Source organism: Pleurodeles waltl, chromosome 2_2 (genome assembly GCF_031143425.1).
Source record: "Pleurodeles waltl isolate 20211129_DDA chromosome 2_2, aPleWal1.hap1.20221129, whole genome shotgun sequence".
NCBI classification, from domain to species: domain Eukaryota; kingdom Metazoa; phylum Chordata; class Amphibia; order Caudata; family Salamandridae; genus Pleurodeles; species Pleurodeles waltl.
The window spans coordinates 861,384,388-861,412,239 of NC_090439.1; the positions used below are offsets into that span (position 1 = coordinate 861,384,388).

Sequence of the window (27,852 nt, forward strand, 5' to 3'; positions counted from 1 at the left end):
TAGCAACCACATCCATAGTAAAATACCCGGCAGATTAAGCCAAAGCCCTTATATCAGAACCTCATTTACAAGAAATACAAAGTTTTTCTAAAAAGGTATTGGCTAGCTTGTCAAGACTACAAAAGGTTGAGAACAATGTTAAAATGTTCCCATTCCATAACTGAGAATCTCTAGGCTCGGACGGAGAAGGCATCCTGCCTCTCACTAGAGTAGCTTACAAACCAAAGGGATTTACCTTACTGTGACCCGACAGAGGGTTGTGACCTGCAAAAATTGTTTACCTGCAGGCACTAATGTTTTAAATGGCCAAACTGCCATTAGCAAGCTCTGCTGAGAAATTCAGGATATGGACAACATATGTCCCCACACCAGACACCAATATCTTAAAGCTGAGCTCTACTGTTTGATGGAGGACCATGACCAGGACCTCAGAATGAAGATTGAAGCTTTCTGCGAAAGCCACAGGATTTCCCAACATATCTGGTAATCCTTTATGTCATGAGTCAGAGGAAACCCTCGTGCACCAGCTAGTGAGATCTGCCATGAGGATCCTTCAGAATGCTTGGTGAAGAACAATCAGAGAATCCCAAGAAAATTGCAGTAGAAATGGAAACCATACTTGAGATCTCCAAAAAGGTGTCACTAGGATTACATTCGAATTTGGCCTCCTTAACTGAGTCAACAGTCTTGATATCATCAAGAACGGTGGGAAGGCATAGTTCTGAGCTAGGGACCAGTTCTGAATAAAGACAGCAATAGCTTCTACTTGGAGTCTTTGGGAGTTGATGTGCCAGTGATGAGGCAATAGATCCATCACGCAAGGGCCTAACTTCCACATCGGCTGTTGGAAAAGAAACTGATCTAATTTCGAAACACTAAAGTCCTTGATGAACCTGGAGTTCTAGTCTGCCTCTGAAATCTGTTTTCCAAGGCTATGTCGGACTGCTGACTGTCCATTTTCAAAAGTACCGAACAGGACACTAAGGCCCTCATTACGACCCTGGTGGTGGGTGATAAAGTGGCGTTAATACTGCCAACAGTCTGGTGGTAAGTACTGCCAAATTATGACCATGGCGGTGATAACTCCCATAGACAGCCAATGTACCACTACAACCGCCACGGTGGAAACATCCACCACAGCGGTAGCCGCCAACAACCAGGCGGAAGACAATGTACCGCCCACCATATTAAGACACAGGAAACCGTCACCTTTTCCGGGGTGGTACCAACGCCAACAAAAGCCTGGCGGAAATCACTGGAGACACAGGGAAGAACCATGCCGCCATGGAGCCCGAACTGCATGTTTTCCAGATCATCTACGTTATGCTCCACGTGGAACACCAACGTCGACGAAGACGGGGAGTACAGCCGCCTAGCACACAAGGGAGGGTGAGAGGAAAACTAGAGTGACACACACACGCACCACAAACACACGATACACACAAAAATCAATTTGTCCCCGAAAAACGGCAGAATAATGGAAGGACAACAAGAATTGACTAAAGTGATTGTAATCAGGTCAACATCAAAATTAATAAATTGATTTGTCAATGAAACAGATATGTACACAATGGGACACTGCCCAGTCCAATGTTCAAAGGGCCAACATGGCCACAATGCACAGTCTAAGGCCCAACTCCAGCCCTAACCACATCCGGATAGTACACTGCAGGGGCATCAGTTTGCAAATAGGCAGGCACCTCAAGGGGAGGGGGCACCTCAGCCAGATGCGGGAACAAGAACATTGGTTCTGGAGGGGGTAAAGTGCCCATTGCTTTGTCCTGGGGAGTGCAAAGCCACAGTCTCTGGAGTGGGTGACTTGCCCACTGGTTCTGGAGAAGGCAACATGGCCATTGCTTTGTCCTGGGGAGTGCAAGGCCACAGTCTCTGCAGTGGGTGACATGCCCACTGGTTCTGGAGGGGGCGACATGCCCATTGGTTTGTCCTGGGGAGTGCACAGCTGCAGTCTCTTGAGTGGGTGACTTGCCCACTGGTTCTGGAAGGGGCAGCTTGCACAGTAGCACCTGGAGGGTGGACTACATGGCGTCCGCCGGCGGTGATGGCTGTACTGTGGTGGTGGTTGGAGGAGGCTCCTGGCCAGCCCCTGCACTCACTGATGGCTGCACATCCACAGCTGGCGTGGGGGCCCCGTGACAGCTGGTGGTGGTGGCGGCGGTGTTTGCCTGACAGCTTCCGCTGGTGTAAGGTGCCTTGTCTCCTCCTGTTCATGGGTTGGGGATTCCTTACCCTTCCTGGCAGGGGTGGATGAGCTCTTCCCCACTCTCCTGGTGGTGCAGGCTCCTTCCCCTTCTTCACAGCTGGAGCAGGTTACTTCCCCTTCCTCACAGCTGGTAAAGGCCCCTTCCTCACAGCTGGTGAAGGCCCCTTCCCCCTTCCTCACAGCTGGTGAAGGCCCCTTCCCCCTTCCTCACAGCTGGTGAAGGCCCCTTCCCCCTTCCTCACAGCTGGTGAAGGCCCCTTCCCCTTCCTCACAGCTGGTGCAGGACTCTTCCATTTCATCCCTGTGGTGCTGGCTCCTTCCCCTTCAGTGTTGTAGGTTTGGTATCCTTACCAGCACGATTAGGTGGTGCTACCACTGTCCCTGTGGCTGAGGTGCTGGGCTTTGTCCTTGGAACCCTGCCCATACATGCAGGATGGAGGGAAGGGTAGGGAAGAGGTCAAACTGGGCAAGGAAAAGTTTTTTAGGGACATTGGGGCAGGAGGAGGGTGGAGTAATGGGAGTGGTTGTTAGAGGTATATGTCTGCTGGATTTGGGTGCAGGTGCATGGGCTGTATGCTGATGTGAGGTGGATGGCTGTTGGGTGTCTGAGTGCTTGCTTTTGTGTTCTTTAGGAGGGGGGTGGACAGACACGGTTGCAGAGGACACCAAGGACGCGTTCATGGATGTTGTGGAGGTGTCTGCCAGTGTGGTGTGTGTTCTGTTTGGTGTGGTGATGCTGATAGTGGATGTAGATGTAGTGCATGCAGGCATGAGTGTGGACGTAACTGAGAGGGAGGTGGAGGAGGGGGAGACAATGGAGGCTGTGGATGTTGTTGTGTCTGCAACAATATGGTGTTTGTGTGAGTGTCTGTGGGATGAAATGTGGAGCTTGTGTTTGCCTGTGCCACTCTTGTATGTTGCCTTGTGTGCATGCTTGTCCGTCTGGGTGCTTGGGGTGGGTTGGGGAGAATGGGACTGGGAAGTGGAAGATGGAGTGGAGACGGTAGAAACAGGGAAAATGGCTGCCATCAGAGAGGAGGCACAGCCTGAATCGATCTCTGTTGGGCCGCCAAAACACCATGAATGCCCTCCAGGAATGCACTGCATTGCTGCATTTGGGATGCCAGCCCATGGGTGGCATTCACAATGGTTGACTGCCCTACAAAGATGGATCTAAGGAGGTCAATAGCCTCCTCACTCAGGGCAGCAGGGCTCACTGGGGCAGGGCCTGAGGTGCCTGGGGCAAAGGAGATGCCCACCCTCCTGGGTGAGCGGGCACGGGCAACTTGCTGAGGGGCTACTGGGAGGGCAGTGCTGGTACGGGTGTGGCGGCTGTACCTGCAGCTGGGGTGGTCACAGAGGTGTCTGCCACCACCAGGGAGCTCCCATCGGAGGAGGTATCAGTGTCTGTGTTGTCCCCAACAGTCACCGCCATGGTGCTCCCCTCGCCCTCCGTCCCACTGGTTGCGTCAGTGGACTTTGCCTCCAGGGTTCTGTGGGATGCAGCTCCCTCTGTCGCCGGTGCCTCTGCTGCTCCGCCAATGCTAATGCACACAAGGACATGATGACAAAACAAGAAAGGGGGAGGAGAGACACAGAGGATACACTGAGTCAATGACTGGACCAACACCACCCTTGGCATAGACAGCACCCTCACACACAGGGAACAGGCCTACAGCACTATGCATTGCACTACCAGTGAAATGGCTAGTCACCAAAGCATGAGGAGGAGCACACACTACTAAATGCAGCACACCTGGGACCCACGCAGCCCTGCCTAGAAGTGAATACTGAGAAGCTAGGATACCTGTATTTGTCATGCAACCCTTACCCTTCAGAGGAACTACGCTGCTATGTCTGGCCTGGCCTTAGAGGCACCCACTAACACACAATCACCACCCGGATACCAACCCACCAGCCATAAGTTGTAATGATACCCACTGTTCTCACCCCCTTGTGGCTGCTGTGATTCCCTCAAGCACCCATCCAGCTCAGGGTAGGCCACTGCCAGTATGCGGGCCATCTGGGGGGTCAGGGTCCGATGGGCACCCCTTCCTTGTTGGGAAGCCATCCCCAGCTGGGCCTCCGCAGTCTTCCGTGCCCAGCATCTCATGTCCTCCCACCGTTTCAGACAGTGGGTGCTCCGCCTTCCATAGACCCCCAGGGTCTGCACGTCCTTGGCGATGGCATGCCATAATCCCTGCTTTTGATGGGCGCTGACCTGCAGAGGTAATACATACAGGAGAACTCCTGTAAACAAACAGTCCAGCCTGTCACTCACATGACCCACCATACCCGATCCCATCACCATTGCAACACACATAGGCCAGCTCACAACATGTACACTGCCAAAAGACAATCCCCCCCCAACCCCCACCCACCCCTACACAATGCCTTCACACAAATCTCCATGCATTCATGCCACATGCATCGTGCCCACAGTGTACTCACCTGTTGGTCCGGAGGCCCATACAGAAGTCCGTACTGGGGTACAACCCCATCCACCAGTCGCTCCAACTCATCCGAAGTGAAGGCTGGGGCCCTATCCCCGGTGACACAGGCCATGGTAGGTTCTAGACACAGATCACAGCAGCACATGCGTTGTAGGTCTTCTCCTGTGGAAGGTCAGGAAGCAAGTGAGGATTGAGATAGAAAATGGCGGTCACGTCTGCGGCGGTGTACACTGTCACTGCCGGCGTACATCCCCATTGCCCACGGTACCCCATAGGGCCCAATATAATCCAATGAGGAATTGCACGGCGGTTCACGACCGCCTACAGCCAGGGCACACAACGTTGGCAGAATTACCTCACTTCCACCTGTCCCTCCACACAGGACAGGCGGTCGCCATTTCAGGGGGGGTAAAACAGACCTATCAATAATTTCTGCGCCACAGGATAAATAGGCACATACTTTTCAATTCTGAATGCACTATGTACACGGAGGTTGGGGTTTCATTGTTCAAATTGCGACAGCCTACTAACTCTTGTGTCCCTTAGATTCGTACAGCTGCAGATGAATAGGAGATGGAGACATACCCCTGTGTACAGACCCCAGGTGGACTATGCTGGAGAACAGGCACATAATACTCACCTATAGACTGGACAGGGCTACAATCATAGAGCTGTGTGCCCAGTTGGAGCCTGACCTGATCTCAACTATGCGTCATCCCACTGGGATCCCCCCTCTTGTGCAGGTTCTATCAGTGCTCCATTTTCTGGCAACATGTTCTTTCCAAGTGACAGTGGATTTGGCAGCAGGAATGTCATAGCCAACGTTCTCAATCGTGCTGGCAAGAGTCTTGTCCGCCGGGTAAAACACATGTGCAGCTACATTGCGTTCCCCCAGGTGGAAGATTTGGCCACTGTGAAGGTCGGAATTTATGCAGTGGGACATATCCCCCATTTTATTGGGGCGGTTGATAGTACACATATTGCATTCCTCCCCCCCCCCAGCAGAAAGAACAGGTGTACAGGAATCATAAGGGTTTCCACTCCATGAATGTGCAGATGGTGTGCTTGGCGGACCAGTACATCTCCCACGTTAATGCTAAATATCCAGGGTCGGTGCATGATGCCTTTGTCCTGAGGAATAGCAGCATCCCAAATGTGATGGCCCAACTACAGAGGCACAGGGTGTGGCTTAGAGGTGAGCCTGGGTCCCCACCCAGTGCATGTTGGTGTATGCCTCTGCTATTAGCCAAATAGGATAGTGTGTGGCTAAATGTTGTCCCTCAATACTTGCAGGTTACTCTGGCTACCCAAATCTATCATGGCTGCTGAACCCTGTGAGGAATGCCAGGACAAGGGCTGAAGAACGTTATAATGAGGCACATGGGGCGAACCAGAAGGATAATTGAGAGGACCTTCGGTCTCCTGAAGGCCAGGTTCAGGTGCCGCCATCTAACAGGTGGATCCCTGTGCTACTCAACCAAGAAGGTCTGCCAGATAGTAGTGGCATGCTGCATGTTGCACAATCTGGCCCTCAGACGCCATGTACCTTTTCTGCAGGAGGAGGAGGAGGCTGGAGATGCCCCTGTGGCAGTAGTGGACACTGAGGATGAGGAGGGAGAGGACGAGGACAACAGAACATTAGTGATCCGTCAGTACTTCCAATGACACACAGGTGAGACAGTGCACTTCACAGTTCCATGACTATTGGTGTATTCTGTGTGGCATTACCCACTTGTTTCCTCTACTTACTGTCACCTATGGATTATCATTTTACAGATGTTAGTGATATCACAACAATGTCGTGATGTGATCACAACAGCCAGCAACAGGTCATTCATTCTATGCTCTCACTATGTGCAGATCATTTGAAATGGATGTGGCTGTTTCAATCAATACAAATTTGCAATACATGAAATACTAGTAGTCGAGTTTTATCCAAGGGTGTTTATTGTAGTGCTAATAAATTGAGGGGAAGTGCAATGGAATGGGGTGATGATGGAGAAAAGTCCAGGTTACTGTTCCAGTCTGTTTGTAGCACAGGTGCAGTGTCCAAATGGACATAGGAAGGGGAGCAATGGCAGTTCAAGGTGGACAAGGTGACTGTGAGGGACACAAGGGGGACAATCAGGAGAGTCTCATTTCCTGGTGGTGGTCTTGGCAAGTGTCTCTGGCTTCTATCTGGGTCGCAGGGAACGTTTGCGGGGTGGTTCACCTTCTGCAGGAGGAGGGGTGCTGGTGGCATGTGGGTCCTGTGACGGGGCCTCCTGGCCACTAGCGGAAGTGGAGGGCTGTTCAGTTGACTGGCTAGTGGTAGGGGCCCGCTGGTGGTCTGTTGCCTCCCTCATGATGTTGGCCATGTCTGCCAGCACCCCTGCAATGGAGATCAGGGTGGTGTTAATGGCCTGCAAGTCCTCCCTGATCCCCTGATATTGTCCCTCCTCCAGCCCCCTATTCTCCTGCACGTTGTCAAGGATCTGGCCCATTGTGGCCTGGGAATGTTGGTAGGCTCCCAGGATCTCGGAGAGTGCCTCCTGGAGAGCCGGTTCCCTTCTCCTGTCCTCCCCCTGGCACACAGCAGTCCTCCTAGTGTCCCTGTTGGCCTGTGCCGGTGTTGCCCACTGCCACTGACCCCAGGTCCCTGATTGTCTTGTTGGTGAGGTGTGGCTTGGGGTCCCGGTCAGGTGGGCACACTGCTCATTGGCTTGTCCTGGGGACGGAGGTGTGGGTGCTGTGGTGTTGGTTCCTGATGGGGAGGCTCTGTGGTGGTCTGTGAGTGGGCTTAGGTGACCGGCTGTCCAGTGGTCCCTGATGGGCCAGGTAGTTCCTCCAGATCCAGAAATCCAGAGTTACTGTCATCACTGGGGGCCTCTTCTGTTGGGAGCCTGGATAGTGGTGGCACCTCCTCTCCACTGACACTGGCTGGGGTACCTGTGGGGATGTAAATGATGTATTATGCTTCAAGTGTATGACATTTGTACTTCCGTAGCTTCTCCTCTTTGGTTGGTGTTGCTCTGCCAGTTTTTGCTTGTGTATGGTGATGTATTGTGGTTATGTTAGTTTCCCTATGCCATACATGCTTTAGTGTTTGGTGTACATGCAGGGTTGGGAGGGCTGTCCATGCATTGGTATAGCATGCAGTGCTGGGCATTGTGATTAGTCTTATGTGTAGGTGCAGTGTGTGGGATGGTGTGGAGTGAGGGCAGTGAGGTGAGGGGGTGTGATGGCATGCAGGTACGGGGGTTGATAAGTAGTAAATGTTGACTTACCAGTGTCCAGTCCTCCGGCTACTCCAGCGAGTCCCTCAGGATGCAGTATTGCCAGTACCTGCTTCTCCAATGCTGTGAGCTGTGGGGGAGGAGGTGGGGGTCCACTGCCAGTCCTCTGATGGCGAGCTGGTGCCCTGCTGCTATGGAACATACCATCCCCTGTAGGTCGTTCCACCTCTTCCTGATGTTGTCCCTTGTTCTTGGGTGCTCTCCCACGGCGGTGACCCTGTCCACGATTCTCCGCCATAGCTCCATCTTCCTTGCTATAGATATCTGCTGTACCTGTGCTCCAAAGAGCTGCGGCTCTACCCTGACAATTTCCTCCACCATGACCCTTAACTCCTCCTCAGTGAAATGGGGGTGCCTTTGTGGTGCCATGGGTGTTGTGTGATGTGTGTTGGTGAGGGTGTGTTAAGTGATGTGGTGGGGTGTGTGATGTGGAGTGCGTGAGGGGTGTATGGTTGTATGTGGTGTGTGTCTAGTTGTCTCTGTGCTCTTGTTCTCAGTCTCCTGGCAGTAATTGTTGTTTGTAAAGGGTTGTGGGTAATGTGGGTGTGTGTTTTATAGTGCTGTGGGTGAGTGGGTGGGTGGGTGTGGTGTGTGTTTGGTTGTCAGGTGTGTATTTTTCGTATTGGCCAATGTAGTGTTGTTTTTCTTTATGTGGGTGTCCATTCTGAGTGTGGCGATATGAACCGCCAATGGTTTACAGCCATTGAATGTCCGTCGTGGTGATTCGTGCGTCAAAATGTGGTGGGCGTTGTTTTGTTGTCATAACGTATGGGTTTTGGGACCACCAATTTATCACTGATCTTTGGTCTGGCGGATTTGTGTATGTGACTGAATTCTGTCTGATTGGTGTGTGCGTGTCATAATATTGTGAACGGATATCCGCCACCGCGGTGTTATGTTGGAGGCTATCAGCGTGGCGGTAAGCGGGATTTACCGCCAGTGTCATAATGAGAGCCAAAGTCCTTCGTCATGCATCACGCATCTGACAGCAAAGGACACCCCCAGGAGTTCCAAGCAGGTGATCAGCGTGGTCAGTTCATCTTCTGACCAATATCCACCTATGGTAACCTCTCCACAGTGAACTCCCTATCTCGAACGGGTTGTGTCTGATTCTATCATGAAATCAGGAACTGCCCCATATATGGCCTTGCCATTCCAAGCCTCCATGCAGTCTAGCCCCCACTGCATCTTCACCTTTTCTTTCTCAGAAAGCTCCACCTCCTCTGTGTAGGAGAGTCCTGTTTTTAAATGGGAGGTCTTCTAGTGCTGCAGAGCCTTGTAAGGCAATGGACCTGGGAAGATAACCTAAATTGATGATGGTAACAGTCCAACCAGTCTGACCAAGAATCTTATAAACAGTTGTACCTGCCTAGGGCCATTCCGTTTCTTCTGCGGACGCTTCAGAATATATGGAATAGAGTCCATGACAAAGCCTAGAAAAGACGTTCTAACTTAAAGCTCACCTACAGCTCTTCTTGAATGATATTGCTAAAACAGAGTATTATACCAATCCCTCTGGCTCTTGGTGAGGTACCAAGGGGATGATGACAGGCTGAAGGGAAGAGCAGTGAACTTGTAGGTACTGTACATCTGAACTGAAGAAATCTTCTGTGTGGAGGGAATATGGAAACTGAGAAATACATGCACTTTAGATCGAGCCTTACCATCCAGTGGTAGGGAAGCAAGATATCCTTGAGTAGATGAATCCTATTGTATTCCCAGAGGTTCATAAGTAGGCGATAACCCTTAGGGGGCTAATCAGGGGTCTTCTGGCAGGGGATCTTCTGCACAGCCTGGGGTTTAAGAGGCCTGATATACCCTGAGCCTTTCCCAGGCAGAAGTATGCCGCTCTGAACAGAAGTGAGCAAGAGACTTTTTCTTCCGGGGGGTCCAAAGCAGAAATGACCACCTTCTGAAGTACGTAATAAGTTGCCTCAACCAAACTGCTGTCAATCGGTAGAACATATTGCCCCACCCTGACCTGCACTGGATAACTAGAATCCTGTGACTGCGCCATAATGATTGATTCAGATGTTGATTTAATTGGCAAACAGGCCATGGGAAGATGGAAAGAGAAGGCTAGAAAACACTTCATCCTTTACAGTTGCTACCAAAAAAGGCCAGTCTAGCTGTAGAACCAAAACAATAATCTCCCTTGAACATGTATGGTCAATGAGAGATCAAAATCCAGATATAAAAGGCAATGCACCCAAACTGAAAGGAACAAACAGCTTGTAATAGATTCGGCATTTGACGTGCCTGCCCAATGCTCGCTCTCTTCATGGAAGTCTTGAGACCATAAAACAAAAAAGACATGGATCAGACATGGGAAAGCGAGAGGCAGAGCTGAAGAATGCACCCTTCTACGGGTGTGCTGGGTACAATGAACCACAAGCTGAAGTGGTGCTCCGTCTCATAACAGCCTATGAGTGGAATTTAAAGAATGCCCTAGACAGATGGGAAAAAGCCTTTCCAACACAATCTGACACCCCTGGAGGAGACCAGTGTGGGTCAGGTGGGCTTAAACAATTAAACATGTGCAACATTGACCATCAAACACAGATCAGGTGGCGCCATGTGAGTCGGTGGGAAAGATACCAAAAGCCAAATCACAATTCAGATTTATTCAAAATTCAAACCACAATAAGAAAGGAAATAAATTACACTTATCTGGCTGCTGAGCAGCGAAGAACCTGGAAGTGCTACTTTAATGATGTCCATTATATGTGGATAGGAGGGAATGTTATTGGCTATAATTTTTCTGAGAAGCTCATTAGATATGTAGTCCCTATATTTTCTGTTATTGAGTTATAGCTGCAGAGTGGTAATACAGAAGAAAGATAAGCATAAACAAAAGCCTACGGGTTCTCGCATGAAATTGGTGATAATGGTTAAAAGTATTGCAGTTAATGCACATGATCACCTAAATGTCTTTGCCTTATAATATGTAGATAATGTCAGTCCATGTACTACAACCAACTGCTGTCTTTTAGCAATAAGTAAAATGAGTGTCAAGTTACCTGTGCAAAAGAACGATGCCAATCTTGAAGTCAGGGGACTATGAAAAATATTTTGTCTCAGACTGACAGTGCATGTAGGGCTTAGAAGTTGTTTAAGAATTCCAACAACTAACAGGGAGTATTCAATGACCCCATCATTTCTGAAGATCACAGTGACATTAGTTTACCTAACCACAACCATCTCTGAAAGTGTCTGTTCATGTGGTTGGGAAAAATATCATCATGTTGGCTGTTTAAGACATTCCTGATTGCACACTCATGATAAAATAACTATCTTATTTTCAACTTTCCTGAACTAATATTGTCTGCAAACTAATCCCAAGGAAGACTGAAAATCTGAAAAAAGGGTGATGTGCAAAACTGATTTAATGTTTAAATCTTCTAAGTATGCATTTGGTGAAAGTGTGCATCTATTGACGAACATTGGAAACAAAGAATACATTATTCACATAGTAACTATAGCCCTCCTCTCCCCATGAAACATATTCACTCCTGATCCACCTACCAACCACCATCCTTTCCTCTAGACAGGAATGCAAGAAAGTACAATACCACAATGCAGAGTTATTGTGGATAAATTGTGCCTCTGTTTGGGGGGGTTGGGGGGCTGTAAGCATGCACAATACAATTTATAGTATGTTCTGTCATATTAGTAACTTTTTCATATGCTGCAAAACATATTTCGAGTTGGAAAAATTCAATCTTGATATATAAATTCTCATTTAAAATAAAAACATTAATGACTTGCCATCTCATTTATAGTATTCCGTACATTAGACTACAGAAGGAATGATACTGGAAATGCAGTTCAAAACTTTCGTCACATAAACACACATTACCTTATCAAGTCAGTAACAAGAACCTTCATATTTCGTTAAAACATTTTTTTACTGTTGTATTACCACTAATGTTTAAGAAAGCTTTGCCCCTTGTACTTACAGACTGTGCCAAAACCAAGAATCAAGAATATGCGAGTTAGAAAATCATCAATTCTGCCCTATTATTTAATCATTGTTTGAACAAAAGGTACCTAGTCTTACATTCCGACATTCCTAAACTTCAGCTTGATGCTGTGTTTGAAACTGAGTGTAAGCATGTTTGCCACACACTATTTAAGAAGCATGTAAAATAAACTGGACTATTGTGAAAGGGTCTGCACCTGCAGAAAATAAGTTTAAGATTCACCGACACGTGTAGCTCTTTATTTCCTTTTACTTAATGATATAAGTAGAAAAGTGCCTGAAGCTCTTATCTGGAGCGAACAAGAAAAGTTTTTAGTGGTGTAAATTCTTTAAGAGCAATAGGATATCACAATCGACATGCAAATTAAGAGAATGAATTAGAATAGATCACTTTTAATGATTTATTGGATGATATTGTAAAGCTGGGAAAACACAAGAATAAGTTTAAAAACAATAGAACGTAGTTAACAAGAATTAGTGCTTTCTAGGCAGCAGCAGCAGGCCAAAGGTGTCAAGAGTGACTGTGCGACAGACATAAGAAATTAGAGCTTACCCAGAAGAACCAGCTTGCTCAAAGTCTCTGAACGGTCCACATAATCACGAAGTGTAAAAGAAGATGGGGGAAGCAGAGGCTCTGCTACAATCTGCATGGCTTCATCTTCTGAAATTTCCTCCAGAGGTGATACAGGCAAGACATCATCAATTTCTGGCAATAAGAAAAAGCATTCTTGAAGAAGGTACTTACTTTTCGGCCTGAGCCTTTTTAAAACACAATCACAGAATATTTTCCTACTGAACGGTCTGATAACTTTAGCTAGTGCAATAAAATAGTTCAATAGTAAAACAATTTTGAGCTATGATTATGTAGTTTTTTGCAGAATAGTTTTGCAAGTGAAACTGATTACTTTTTCATTACATGATGGCTAATAAACGAAAAAGGGTTTGGTGAGTGTTACATAATCTCCTTTAAATAAGATTAAATAAACAAGATTTAAGGTGCCTGGACACTCAATGATGTGTGTTTAGAAATTCCATGTGGTTTGGTATCAATGTTATGTCCGATCTGCAGCAACAATGGAACATGACCATATCACATGTTAGTCTGTCACATATATTTTCCTGCAAGTCTCATTCACCAATAGCCATGTTATACTTCAGGGACAGAATGCTGAGAACAAACTGCAGAAAACCATGTACAGCGCTCCACTGACATTTTTGCTACTTTTCAGCAATGGGAATTCCACACACATACAAACAGAAGATTATGTGCAGCCAGGTTTGCATTAGGAGGCTCTCTACACTTTATCCAGCATACCTTCCTTGGTATAGAGTTAAAAATATATATAACCATGTCATTCGCCTCATGTGATATGCAGAGGTATTTATAACGATTTGTTTTGGAGAACTGTGATATTCAGTTCTTTAACTCAAACACTTAAAATCAGAGACTCTAGCAAAAACTGAAATGTAAGGAGAAAAAAAACAACTGCACCAAATGCAAGGATGTTATTTTTAAATTCTGCTAATATTTAAGACTTGTAATTTTTAGGTCTGACATCAGTTAGGACCTTTTAATTTTACTAAAATTATATGTATAATATACTTACTTATAGGTACTTTTATCCAGCCCACTTCATCTGATGTTGTGTCATAAAGCAATGGATCAGCACAAGTCAGCCACTGGCTAGCTTCATTGTGGGTGACTACGTTTTGCTTTGACAAAGAGCACGCAGTAGTTCCCTGAAATTCGAGGGACTCTTGTTACAATGTGTGCTTTCTAAAACAAACCAATTGTTTTGCTTTAAGATTTTCTTTTATATAGGTCCTGCTAGCTCCCCAAAACAAAATGTTTTACAAAAACTAAAACAAAACAAATCAAGCATTTAGAGGACCAAAATGCTGGCAACCAATGGCGGATCTATTGGCTTTGCCAACTTTTTTTGCTTTCCTTGGCAGTAAAAAGATTCACAGAAACTGTAAAATGCACCTGCTCTGTATACACCAACAGACTGTTTTACTAAGATGTTTGCAAGGGAATTAGCCACAATATTATTTTGTTTATATCACTAGGGGCCAAATATTGGATCACAGTCGTTTGAAAAACATGTTTTTCTAAGTTTAAAGATGACAAGGCGCTGGATACAAGTTGAGTTTAATTACAAGTAAGTTCTGTAAAGTGAGGTGTGCTCGTGGCTACCCTGTCATTCAGTCAGCATCAACTGAGAAAGTTCAACTCAGACACACTCTATTATACACATACCATTCTCATAGTAAAGTACATGATGCCATCAACTGCTTGAGACATTTACCACTGGACACTATGGCCCTCATTACAACCCTGGCGGTAAATGCCGCTTACCGCCGTGCAGAAGACCGCCAACATACCGATGTGGCCGCGGAATTCCGCTACAGGTATTACGACCCACAGCTCGGAATCCGCCATAATACAGACACCCACACAAGTCCGCCACACCAAAGGTCAGTGATAAACTGGCGATAACAATCCCCACACCGTCACGCCAACAAGAATACACCCACACTATCACGACCCACGAATCAACACAGCGGTCTTTCAACCCCGGTAATCCATTGGCGGTACACACCGCCGCGCTCAAAATACACACACACATACAAAACACAACCACATTGGACAAATCGAAATACACACAACTGATACACATACACACACCACACCCACACACCCAATCCAATATAAAGCACACACCCACATCACCCACCAACCCTTACTACCAGAAATTTGAAAGCAGGCCAGAGAGAGACACTACCTAAAACAACACCAGCATCCACAGACACACAACACCATCACTTACACAACATCCACGCACCTCAAACAACACATCCCCTCACACATCACAACACACACCACCTCACACATCACCCACACCACATCATGGCACCTCAACGACACCCCAGGTTCTCTGAGGAGGAGCTCAGGGTCATGGTGGAGGAAATCGTCCGGGTAGAGCCACAGCTATTCGGATCACAGGTGCAGCAGACATCCATTGCAAGGAAGATGGAGCTATGGCGGAGAATTGTTGACAGGGTCAACGCAGTGGGACAGCATCCAAGAACACGGGATGACATCAGGAAGAGGTGGAACGACCTACGGGGGAAGGTGCGTTCCGTGTACTCCAGACACCAGATTGCTGTACAGAGGACTGGCAGTGGACCCCCACTTGCTCCCCCACAACTAACAACATGGGAGGAGCAAGTCTTGGCAATACTGCACCCTGAGGGCCTCGCAGGAGTAGCAGGAGGACTGGACTCTGGTAAGGCAAATCTTTACTACTTTATCCCCCACCCTACCTGCATGCCATCACATACCCCACCCTTACCCTCACACCAACAACCCACAGTTACCCCACCAACACAACCCACACATCTCAAAACCAAGCCCTGCATGTAACACCAATGCATGGACACCCATCACCAAAGCATGTCCACTACAGATACCCACACAGACCCCAAACCAACTATCACACAAGGACCAAGCCAAGAATGCAAGCACTGGAGTACAGGGTCACTCACCCATTGCACACGATGGCACAAACAGATGCAATAATCATGCCTTTACACCCCTACAGGACCCCTACCCAACGTCACCGGACAGGAGGTGCCAGACATATCCAGTCCCACCACAGAAGAGACCCACAGCGATGACAGCAGCTCTGCACAACTGGATCAAAATGACCAGCCCGGCCCATCAGGGACCTCGGGACAGTCGGTTCCCCTGACACAGTCACAAGCTGTCAACACCAGGACAGTGCGCGCTCTACGGGCATCTAGAATGCAAAAACCCAACACTCGCAAGATAATGTAATTTATGCATTGTGATGATATGTTATTGTTTAACCTTTTGCATTGCAGAATTCCATCCAAAAGATTCATTTTTAAGGTGCTTATAAATACTGTACATTTGCAATGTATTGCTGCAGACATTCAGAGTGTGTTAGGGTGTGGTCCCTTTCCAGGGCCTTCTAGAGACTTTCCCTGCAACATGCCTGGGCGTGATTCTAGGTTGGGCCAAGACTCTATAAAAGAGAGTCAGCCCAACTTCCAGTGCTCACTATTCAGAGGTCCCGGTGCAGAGCAGCAGCTTCTTCCTGAGCTCCTGTCCCGGCGGCCTATTTGGATTTTCCAGTCTTCTGCACTCATCTCTCATTGGTGATTACTGTTTCCAGGCGGTAAGACGGTGTTTGGACATTTCCCAACACGGTAATTGAGAATTTTCATATTCTTGATTTTAATTCTTAAATGAATAACAGATTACTTGTGTGCTGCCATTTTTTGACATTTGTATGGTGGTTTGCAAATAGGGAGGACGCGCAATTTATTCCATAAAGATTTGACTTCGTTATTACATTGTTGTTCATTGCGCGCTGATATTTCTTGACATTTACATGATGTTTTACGATTTGGCAAGACTTGCAACTCGTTTCATGAGCATTTAACTTTGTTGTTCATTGCGCGCTACCTTTTCTTGACATTTACATGTTGGCATTCGAATCGGCGAAACGCGCGATTCACTTCTCATGTGTAATTCATGCTGTTGATTGTGCGCTACCATTTTCTAGCATTTACATGGTGGCATTCGAATCGGCAACAAGCGCGATTCTTTCCCTGAGTGCTTTTCATGTTGTTCATTGTGCGCTACCATTTCTTGCCATTTGTATGGTGGCATTTGAATCGTCAAGACGCGCAATTCTTTCCTCGTGTATAAATAATGTAAATTACTGTGCGCTACTATTCTAAGACACTTTTTTGGTAGCATTTCAAGTTGACACGTTGCGTGATTTATTCCTTGAATCTACGTTGTGTGATTTCATGGTGCACAATCCTTTATGGTGTTTAATACTCATATAAAAATCTGCAATGTGCGCAATTCACTTCCCAATGTTTTTTCTGAGATGAACACAACAATACCAGAGTTCTAGATGTAATGCTGTGTGTTCCTGATATATATTCTTAAAAGGAGATTCATATGGTTGTTTAGAAATTGCTCAGAGTGTTTCCTGATTCTCATGCTAAAGAAAGTACTCAAATCTGAAAGTCCTATTTAACTTTTCCTGTTTCCTCCTCAGGCATTCGGTCATCTAAAGCCTAGTCAGTTTTAGGACTATTTTAGGGTTGTTCATGTTTTTTCAGAAAAGACGAAGCTTAGAGTTGTAGCATGGTACTGATTTCATGAGATATAATTTTGATGTTGTGTTTTAACCTTTTGCTTCCTACAGGTCTCCTTCCCAGCTGTTCCCGTCCTAATCCCCTTTCCCCACTTGGACTCTCTTAGACTCTGTGATAAATCTAATCAGAGTATTGGAGCTGTCTTGTGGTGGAAGTGTTGGGAACGTGCACAGACCCCGAGGATCTGGTGACTCTGACACAAGCCACCACAGAGCCTCCTCCCTCAGGAAACACCATCACAGCACCCACCCAGCGGGCCCATCCCTCTGTTCCCAAGACACGTCAATCAGCAGTGTGTCCACCACTACAGGGAACCCAGGCAACCCCACTAACACAGGATGATGAGGGACCTGGGGGCAGTGGGCACACAGTTCAGGGGACAGAGGCAAAGGACAACAGGGAAGCTGGGAGGACTGCTGTGCGACAGGGGTTGACAGGCCCAGGGAACCCACTCTCCACGAGGCACTCTCCAACATCATGGGAGCTTACCATCATTCCCAGGAGACAATGGCAACGGTACTGGCCAAGTTTCAGGAGACCCAGCGGCTGCAGGAGGAACACTACCTTGGGATCAGGGAGGACTTGAAGTCCATTAACAACACCCTGGTCACCCTTGCAGGGATGCTGCAAGACCTTGTCAACACCAGGAGGGACACAGTGGCACAACAAGGGGCCCCCGACACTAGCCTGGACGATGAACAGCCCTCCATCTCTGCCGGCACTAGTGGACAGTAGGCACGACACTAGCACCCCACCCCCTGCAGATGGAGAACCACCCCGCAAACGGTCCCTGAGCTCCAGGAACAAGACAGAGAACATTGCCAAGACCCCCACCAGGAAATGAGACCTCCCTGAATGTCCCACTTTGTTACCCTGTCCATCCTTCAACTACTTCCTATGTCCCTTTGGACAATGCACCTGTGAAACAAATAGACTGGACTCTGCCATGGACATTCCTCCACCATCCCCCCAGCCCATTTTACAACCCCCTCCACTTATTAGCACAGAAATAAACACACTTCAATCACAAAACTATCTGGAGTCAGTCTGTGCTTTCACAAATGTGTAATTGCAATAACCACGGAATATAGCAATGTCAATTTACTTGTGCACATACCGATGTAACACAGCTGTAGGCCTGGAGGAAATATAGCAGAGGGCACAAAGTGGGACCCACATCTGTGAAATGGAAAGCCAAAGTGACAAGTCAGGGTCCATACACCGAGGGAAAATGACAGACTTATGCTAGCTCCAAAAATTGTCTGAGATGTCGGAGGCAGTGACATCTTCTTACCTGTGTCTCACTGGAAGTATTGCATGATTATGTTGTTTCGGTTGTCGATATCCTCTTCTTCTGCCTCCTCTTCTTCACTGTCCACAGAATCCACAGCTGTCACAAGACCACCAGCTGGCCCATACTCCTGCAGAAAAGGCACCTGGCGTCACAAAGCCAGGTTGTGCAGCATACAGCAGGCCACGATTATCTGGCACACCTTCTTTGGTGAGTAGTAGAGGGAACCACCTGTCATATGGAGGCACCGGAATCTGGCCTTCAGGAGGCCAAAGGTGCGTTCGATCACCCTCCTAGTTTGCCAATGTGCCTCATTGTAGGGTTCCTCTGCCCTTGTCCTGGGATTCCTCACTGGGGTCAGTAGCCATGACAGGTTGGGGTAACCAGAGTCACCTGCAAATATCGAGGGACAAGAGTTAGACACACACTAACCCTTAGGGATAACCCCATACCAAGACACCTATTCACACTGTATTGGGTCCTTGGCCTCACCTATTAGCCACACACGGTGCTTCTGGAGTTGCCCCATTACATAAGGGATGCTGCTATTCCTCAAAATGTAAGCGTCATGCACTGAGCCTGGAAACTTTGCATTCACATGGGAGATGTACTGGTCTGCCAAGCACACCATCTGCACATTCATCGAATGGTAGCTTTTTCTATTTCTGTACACCTGTTCAGTCCTGTGGGGGGGTGGGGGGGGGGGGGGGGGTACTAATGCCACATGTGTCCCATCAATGGCACCAATGATGTTGGGGATATGTCCAGGGGCATAGAAGTCACCTTTCACTGTTGGCAAATTCTCCACCTGAGGCAACACGATGTAGCTGCGCATGTGTTTCAGCAGGGCAGACAACACTGGACAACACGTTAGAGAACATTGGCTGGGACATCCCTGATGCAATGGCCACTGTTGTTTGAAAGGAACCACTTGCCAGGAAATTGAGTACTGGCAGGACCTGCACTAGAGGGGGTATCCCTGTGGGATGGCGGATAGCTGACATCAGGTCTGGCTCCAACTGGGCACACAGTTCCTGGATTGTTGTACGATCAAGTCTGTATGTGACTATTATGTGTCTCTCTTTCATTGTCGACATGTCCACCAGCTGTCTGTACACCAGAGGATGCCGCCATCGCATCACCTGCCCCAGCAGACGTGCCTTATGGAGGAGAACAGCGAGCAGAGAGTCAGCCAACACTGAGGTATCCCAAAATGTCATTTACACAAATTTATTAATCCGCAATGTGCCTGTAACTGTGTGTATTCCAGGCCTACATAGGTGTGACGCAGTTATTATTAATGCCATGTGGTCCCCTGAAATGGCGGCTGCCTGACCTGTAAGGTGGGACAAGGGGATATGAGGTAACTGCGCTGGCGTTGTACACCGTCGTGGTGGGTGGTCAAAGACCGCGGCGCAATTTTGCATTGGTTAACACTGGGCCTTATGGGTCCGAGGAGCCAATGACGATGTACCCCGGCGGTGACGGTACGCGCTGCCGCGGATGTGACCACCATTTTCTGTCTTTTCACTCACTTGATTCCTGACCTTCAACAGGAGAGGACCTACACTGCAAGTGCTGCTGTGACTTGTGTCTGGAAGCGACGATGGCTCATGTGTCTGGGGAAAGGGCCCCTGCCTTCACTTCGGAGGAGTTGGAGAAACTAGTGGATGGGGTCCTCCCCCAGTACACGCAACTGTACGGTCCTACAGACAAACAGGTGAGTACACTGTAAGCATGCTGAATGGGCAATGCCTGCTTTGAGTGGTGTGGATGGAAGATACATGGGGGGGGGGGGGGGGCTGAGGCCTACATGTGCGGATGGGGAGTTTGTGTGCGTCCTGGCATTGGTGGGAACTGGTGGGCAATAAGTATGACGGTCCGGAGGGGTGAGTAATGTCCTTTCCCCCTTTACCATTCCTCTAGGTCAGCACCCACCAGACAAAGGCTATTTGGCGTGCCATCGCCAAGGACGTCCGGACCCTGGGGGTCTACCACAGACGGAGCACCCACTGCCGTAAAAGATGGGAGGACCTGCGCCGCTGAAGCAAGAAGACGGCGGAGGCCCAGCTGGGGATGGCCTCCCAATGCACCATGACCCCCCTGATGTTCCGGATCCTGGCCATGGCCTATCCGGAGTTGGATGGGCGCTTAAGGGCATCAAAGCAGCCACAAGGGGGTGAGTACACTCTCATTCAGCTGACTTTGCGCGCATTACGAGGTGTCTGGGCGGGGGAGGTGGGCAGTGGGTTCCCCTAGGCCAGGGCGATCTTGGTAGGCAAGGTCCCTTGTGAGGCAGGCTATGTGGCACCCCAACCCCACTAGTGGTTAGAGCCATCTACACCTAGGCAGGCTCCTGTGACTTCCAGGTGTGCAGCAATTGGGCTTAGGCCTCGTACCCCATTGGCATGTGATAAATCTAGGAACTCTAAGTGCATGGCGTAGTGCAGAGGGCTGCTCACTGTCTGTTGTGTCCGCCAACAGTAGTGGTGTTGCATGCACTGAACATGTTTTTCTTCCGTCTCCCCCCCACCCCCCTTTTTTGTGATCTCCCTGTTCTTGTGTGCAATAGCGCCATCAGGTGGAGGAGCATTGGCACCGGAGCAGGAGGGAGCTGCATCCCACTTGGCCCTGGAGGATGAAGCAACGGAGTCTGAAGGCACCAGTGGGACGGAGGGCTAGGGGGGCTTCACGGCGGGGACAGGATCAGAGACCAGCGACAGCGACTCCTCCTCTGATGGGAGCTCCCTTGCGGTGGCGGGCCCCTCTGTGCCCACCGCATCAACAGGTACAGCCGCCCCCCCCTACCAGCACCGCCCTCCCAGCAGCCACTCAGCGTCTGTCCCGTGCCCGCTCATCCAGGAGGGTGGGCATCTTCTTTGCCCCAGGCACCTCAGGCCCTGCCCCAGTCAGCCCTGCTGCCCTCAGTGAGGAGGCTATTGACCTCCTGAGATCCCTCACTGTTGGGCAGTCTACCATTCTGAATGCCATCCAGGGTGTAGAGAGGCAGTTGCAATAGACAAATGCATACCTGGAGGGCATTCATTCTGACCTGGCAGCCCAACAGAGAGCATTTCAGGCTCTAGCCTCAGCATTGATGGCAGCCATTGTCACTGTGTCCAGCCTCCCCCCTCCAACCTCCTCCACCCAGACCCAATCCCCGGTACCTCAGCCTATCCCAAGCACACCATCAGACCAGCATGCACACACATTAACACAAAAGAGTGTCTCAGGCAAACATAAGCACCACACATCCCACAGGCACTCACACAAGCACCATACCCATGCACACATACCAACATCCACTTCCTCCACTGTGTCCCCCTCCTCCACATCTCCCTCCTCCCTCCCAGTCTCGTCTCCACTCACACCTGCATGCACTACATCCTCAGCCACAACCTCCGTCACCAGCACGCCCATCACCACACACCGCTCACGTGCACTCACCACCCCCACTATCATTCACACATCCCCAGTGTCCTCTACCAGTGTGTCTGTGAGCCCTCCTCCCAAAGTACACAAAACACAGGCACACACCCACCCAACAGCCATCCACCTCACAACAGCCTCCAGCCCATGCACCTTCACCCAAATTCAGCAGACGTACACCTCCTACAACCACTACCTCTTCCTCCACTCCCAAACTCCCTCCATCTACCCGTCCCAGTGTGTCTAAAAAACTTTTCCTGTCAAACCTTGACCTCTTCCCTTCACCTCCCCCCCGTCCTTCCCCTAGGGCCAGGCTTTCCAGGTCCCAGCCCACCACCTCAGCCACCACATCCCCAGGCACAGTGGTGCCAGCAACTGCGGGGTCATGGAGTACACCAACCATCAGGGCTGCCAGTGTGCCATGTAGCGAGGGCAAGGACATTTCGCCACCTGCCAAGGTGAAAAAGGTGCCCACATCCCGGAGGGAGAAGCCGAAAACACCAGCCACCAAGGGGTCAGCGAAAACGAAAGGGGATAGTGGTAAGACAACTGCGCCACCATCAAAGGTGGGGAAGGGCCAAAAACTGAAGGGCAGGTCAGGAGAGGGCATGGTGGCACAGACTGAGGGACCAGTGTCACACCTTCTGTCCACGTCCATGCCAACCTGTATGGTGGCGAACACTACCACCTGCACCGCCTCCGGCACGTCTACAGCCGCTGCAACAGTCCCCAGCCTCTTCGCCGGTGGGCAGCCGTCCGAGGCTGCAGGAGACATCCTGCTTTCTCCCTCAGCAGGTGCTGACACATGCCCTGCCGCCACAGACCCTGCAGCCAGCACCGCCACAACAGACACCGCCGCCAGCACCGCCGCCACAGACCCCGCAGCCAGCCCCGCCACGACAACACCGCAAGAACCGCCAGCGGCCCCCCGACGTCCTCGGACAGTGGCACCACCGCTGACATGCCTACCATCCCCAGTGGTCAGTCGTCCGAGGCTGGTGGTGAGTTACAGGACCTTGGGCAGCTTCCATGAAGCTTTACTGTCATCACTGTTGTCACCTGCAGGTGGAATGCGAAGCTGCAGCAATGTGGGGTATGTCGCTGCCTCCATGGCTTATCATGCTACCTGTACCTTGGCAATCTCGTGGCACACACACCCAGGTGAGGGAATTGTACCGGCCACACTGCACGTGGAGCACTCTGGGCCCCAGGCCCCCTCCAGAACCAGTGGAGAAACACATCCACTACCTCAGTCCTTGGCAGGATGAAGCACTCTGGGCACAAAGCCCCCTCCAGAACCAGTGGAGAGATACATCCACTTGAGAGACTGTGGCTTGGCACTCCCCAGGATGAAGCAGTGGGCAAACCACCCACTGGAGAGACTTGAGAGACTGTGGCTTTGCGCTCCCCAGGATAAAGCAGTGGGCAAACCACCCACTGGGGAGACTGAGAGACTGTGGCTTTGCACTACCCAGGATAAAGCAGTGGGCAAACCACCCACTGGAGAGACTTGAGACTGTGGCTTTGCACTCCCCAGGATACATCAATGGGCATGGAGCCCCCTCGTGCAGCAGTGCCGTCGTGCGTTTATCTGGCTGAAGTGCCCCCCCTCCACCTGAGGTGCCTGTTTCATTTCGATCTGATGCCCCAGCAGTGTTCTCTCCGTTTCTAGTCAGATATCATGTGTGGGCTTCGCCCATGCATTTTGGGCCCAGTGGTCCACGGACAATGATTGGTGCACTATCCGGACTTGTGTAGTTGGTGTACATAATTGTGTTTACTGGATTTTGAACTTTGATAATGAGATTTCACATGATTAGATTTGTTCAAACCAATTCATTTTGTCCTTGCGTTCTTCCAGGGGGTGGGGGGGCCGGGGGGGGTTGTGTACTGTTGCTGCATGTATTTGTGTGTATGGTGGTGTGGGTGGGGGTGTTGCATGTGTGTGTCCCTCTCTCTTCCCTCCCCCTCCCCTGTGTTGTAGGTGCAGTACTCACCGTGGTTGTCGCCACAGTCGTTGGCGCTCCTGATAGAAGAGAAGGAAGACCAGCATCTGCAGTATCTTCAATTCGGGCTCCATGGCGTCCTGGTTCCTCGTGGGGTGTGGAGAGGTGGGTGTTTTCCCTTCTGTGTACTGTTTCTGCCATGTTTTTGTTCGCATTGGTTCTGCCCCGGAAAAGGGGGCGGATAGGCATCTTGTGATAGGGTGGTTGGTACACTGTCTTCTGCCTGTCTGTTGGCGGTTACCGCCGCGCTGTTTGTTTGTACCGCCGTGGAGGTCGGAGTGTTAAAGTGGCTGTCTATGTTGGCGGTTTCCACCATGGTCATGATTCCATTTTTTTTTCCGCCGGCCTGTTTGCGGTGTTACCGCCACTTTAACACCAACCGCTAGGGTTGTAATGAGGGCCTATATTGCTTTCCCTTTCCTGAGCAAACTAAAACATACTTTAGTCATACAACTGCAAGACAAACAACATAGGACAGCACAAATATATACAAAACTAGACACTTGATAGACTTGAAAGAAAACACAAAACAGGGGTGTAGGAAAATGGCTCCTTGTTGCAGAACCCCCCACTTTTTGCCTGATATTGATGCTGACTTGACTAAGAAGTGTGCTTGGGCCCTGCTAACCAGGCCCCAGCACCAGTATTCTTTCACTACAAATGTACCATTGTTTCCACAATTGGCACACAGTTAAGTCCCTTGTAAAAGGTACCAGTGGTACCAAGGGCCCTGTGACCAGGGAAGGTCCTTAAGGGCTGCAGCATGCGTTGAGCCACCCTAAGGGACCCCTCACCTAACACATGCACACTGCAATTGCAGATTGTGTGTGTTGGTGGGGAGAAAAAGGCAAAGCCGACATGGCATCCCCCTCAGGATGTCATGCACACAAAATACTGGCCTGTGGCATAGGTAAGTCACCCCTCTAGCAGGCCTTAAAGCCCTAAGGAAGGGTGCACTATACCACAGGTGAGGGCATAGCTGCATGAGCAATATGCCCCTACAGTGTGTATGTCTATTCTTAGACATTATAAGTACAGTGTGGCCATATTAAGTATATGTCTGGGAGTTTGTGAAAACGAACTCCACAGCTCAATAATGGATACACTGAATACTGGGAATTTTGGTATCAAACTTCTCAGAATAATAAACCCACACTGATGCCAGTACTGGATTTCTTACAAAATGCACACAGGGGGCATCTTAGATTTTACACAATCCTTCAGCGCAGGACTGACTGGTCTGTGCCCGCCTGCCACTGAGGGACGAGTTTCTGACCTCCTGGGGTGAGAGCCTTTGTGCTCTCTGAGGCCAGAAACAAAGCTTGCACCGGGTGAAGGTGCTTCACACCTCCCCCCTGCAGGAACTGTAACACCTAGCAGTGAGCCTCAAAGGCTCAGGCTTCGTGTTACAATGCCCCAGGGCACTCCAGCTAGTGTAGATGCCTGCCCCCCCAGACACAGCTCCCGCTTTTGGTGGCAAATCCGGAGGAGATAATGAGAAAAACAAGGAGTCGCCGCCCTCCAGCCCCTAAGGTGTCCAGAGCTGAGATGACTCCTTCCTTAGAAAATCCTTCCTCTTGCTTTGGAGGCTTTAGCCCAATAGGATTAGGGATGTGCCCCCCTCCCCAAAGGGAGGAGGCACAAGGAGGGTGTAGCCACCCTCAGGGACAGTGGTCATTGGCTACTGCACCCCAGCCCTAAACACCTCCCTACATTTTGTATTTAGGGGCAACCCTGAACCCAGGAAATCAGATTCCTGACGACCTAAGAAGAAGAAGGACTGCTGACCTGAAAGACCGAGACGACAACTGACTTGGCCCCAGCCCTACCGGCCGGTCTCCAGACTCAAAGAACCTGCAACAGCGACGCATCCAGCGGGACCAGCGACCTCTGCCGACTCAGAGGACTGCCCTGCAACCCAAAAGACCAAAAACCTCCAATGGACAGCGTCTCTGTCTAAACAACAAAGAAGAAACAATCTTTAAAGGGTCTTCAGCCTCACTCCGGAAGCGTGAGTCTCCAACACTCTGCACCTGACGGCCCCAGCTCGTGTCCAGAGAAACTAACACTGCAGCGAGGACCCCCAGGTGACTCCCACGACGTGGATACCCTGTGACGATCTCCCTGCACCCCCACAGCGATGCCTGCAGAGAGAATCCAAAGGCTCCCTCTGACCGCGACTGCCCGGTAACAAAGAACCCGACGCCTGGAAGAAGCACTACACCTGCAGCCCCCAGGCCAGAGAGGAACCAACTACCGGTGCTGGACTAACTGCAGGCAGCCCTCATCGTTGCCCAGTCAATGGCTGGCCCGAGAAGCCCCCCTGTACCCTGCCTGCATCGCCAGAGTGAGCCCCGGGTCTCTCCATTGATTTCTATTCAAAACCTGACACCTACTTTGCACACTGCACCCAGCCGCCCCTGTGCCGCTGAGGGTGTATTTTGTGTGCCTGTTTGGGACCCCCCCCAGTGCTCTACAAAACCCTCCAAGTCTGCTCCCCGAGGATGCAGGTACTTACCTGCTAGCAGACTGGAACCTTAGCACCCCTAGTCTCCATAGACGCCTATGTTTTTGGGCCCTACTTTGACATCTGCACCAGACAGGCCCTGTGTTGCTGGGTGTTTGGGGTTGACTTGAACCCCCAACAGTGGGCTGCCTATGCCCTGGAGACTGAACTTGTAAGCGCTTTACTTACCTGTACTTACCTCCCCCAGGAACTGTTGATTTTTGCAGTGTCCACTTTTAAAATAGGTTATTGCAATTTTTGCCAAAACTGTGTACCTTACTGTTTTACTTCAAAGTTGCATATTTACATATGCCAAGTATCTTACAATTTATGTACTTACTGGAATTCTGAATCTTGTGGTTCTAAAATAAATTAAGAAAATAATATTTTCCTATACAAAAACCTATTGGCCTGGAGTTAAGTCTTTGAGTGTGTGTTCCCATGTATTGCCTGTGTGTGTACAACAAATGCTTAACACTACCCTCTGATAAGTCTACTGCTCGACCACACTACCACAAATAGAGCATTAGTATTATCTATTATTGCCACTATCAACCTCTAAGGGGAACCCCTGGACTCTGTGCACACTATCTCTCACTTTGAGATAGTATATACAGAGCTAACTTCCTGCAAGGGGGAAATACAGATGATGAACTAATCAGAAATCTACCAACAATATAATATTAAGACCTAAAATGAGCAAGAACCTTTTTAATGAGAACAATCCTTCAAATAGGACTGCTTCAACCATAAACTTGAGCTGCATTGTCTCAAACTACTCTATTCAGATTCATTAGATTCTGACCAACTTTCATGACTTTATTAAATTTCCACCACTTTTGTCCACCAATTCTGTTCGCATTACCACATATATTCTCAACCAAAAAGAGACCACTAAACTTAAAACTATCTTTTTCAACATGTCCATTTTTCTTGATATGAAACATATCACCCACTAAAATTAAAGTAACTCTAACTTTTATCCTATTATCAAATTATAGTTTCTGGTTAGTTTGATCCACATCAACTCTGGATCTTAGAATGTCATCCACCTTTATGGAGTCACGGCCACCTTCTAACATTCTCTTCATCCATGAGGTACATCGTTTTGAAATGGGTTTCCTTCCCCTTATCAACTGCAATTGAGCCACTCCAGTTATTATGTGGGAAGTGGTGATATAAAACTATATTGCCACAATCTCACACTTACTAGCTACAGCCCAAACACATGGATCAATTTGTATTACTTCTTCCACCTTGTTGCCCATCCCTGGCCACCAATAACTCACTTGAAGCCTATATTTAGTCAGTCAATCTAGAACCAAAACGTCCCTTGTGTTCACTACAAATAATCTCTGGTCCTAGTATTCTGGAGGAACTAGTCTCCCCTTATCAGTAAACCACCCTTCTTAGTTAATCCATCCATTAAAAATACTGTGGAATTGCACTGCTCCAGATAACTGGCTTCATCTAGGCCATTTGTTACA

General features: G+C 49.1%; 1 protein-coding gene across 2 annotated transcripts in view; it reads right to left on the minus strand.

Moving 5' to 3' along the window:
- Window positions 1-27,852, minus strand: part of MTERF3 (mitochondrial transcription termination factor 3) — a 249,876-nt gene that overhangs the window by 110,034 nt on the left and 111,990 nt on the right. For both annotated transcript variants that reach the window (XM_069220511.1, XM_069220512.1), the window contains one exon: window positions 12,485-12,637. In XM_069220511.1, the coding sequence (XP_069076612.1) occupies window positions 12,485-12,637 (153 nt within the window). The remainder of the gene's footprint in view (window positions 1-12,484; window positions 12,638-27,852) is intronic.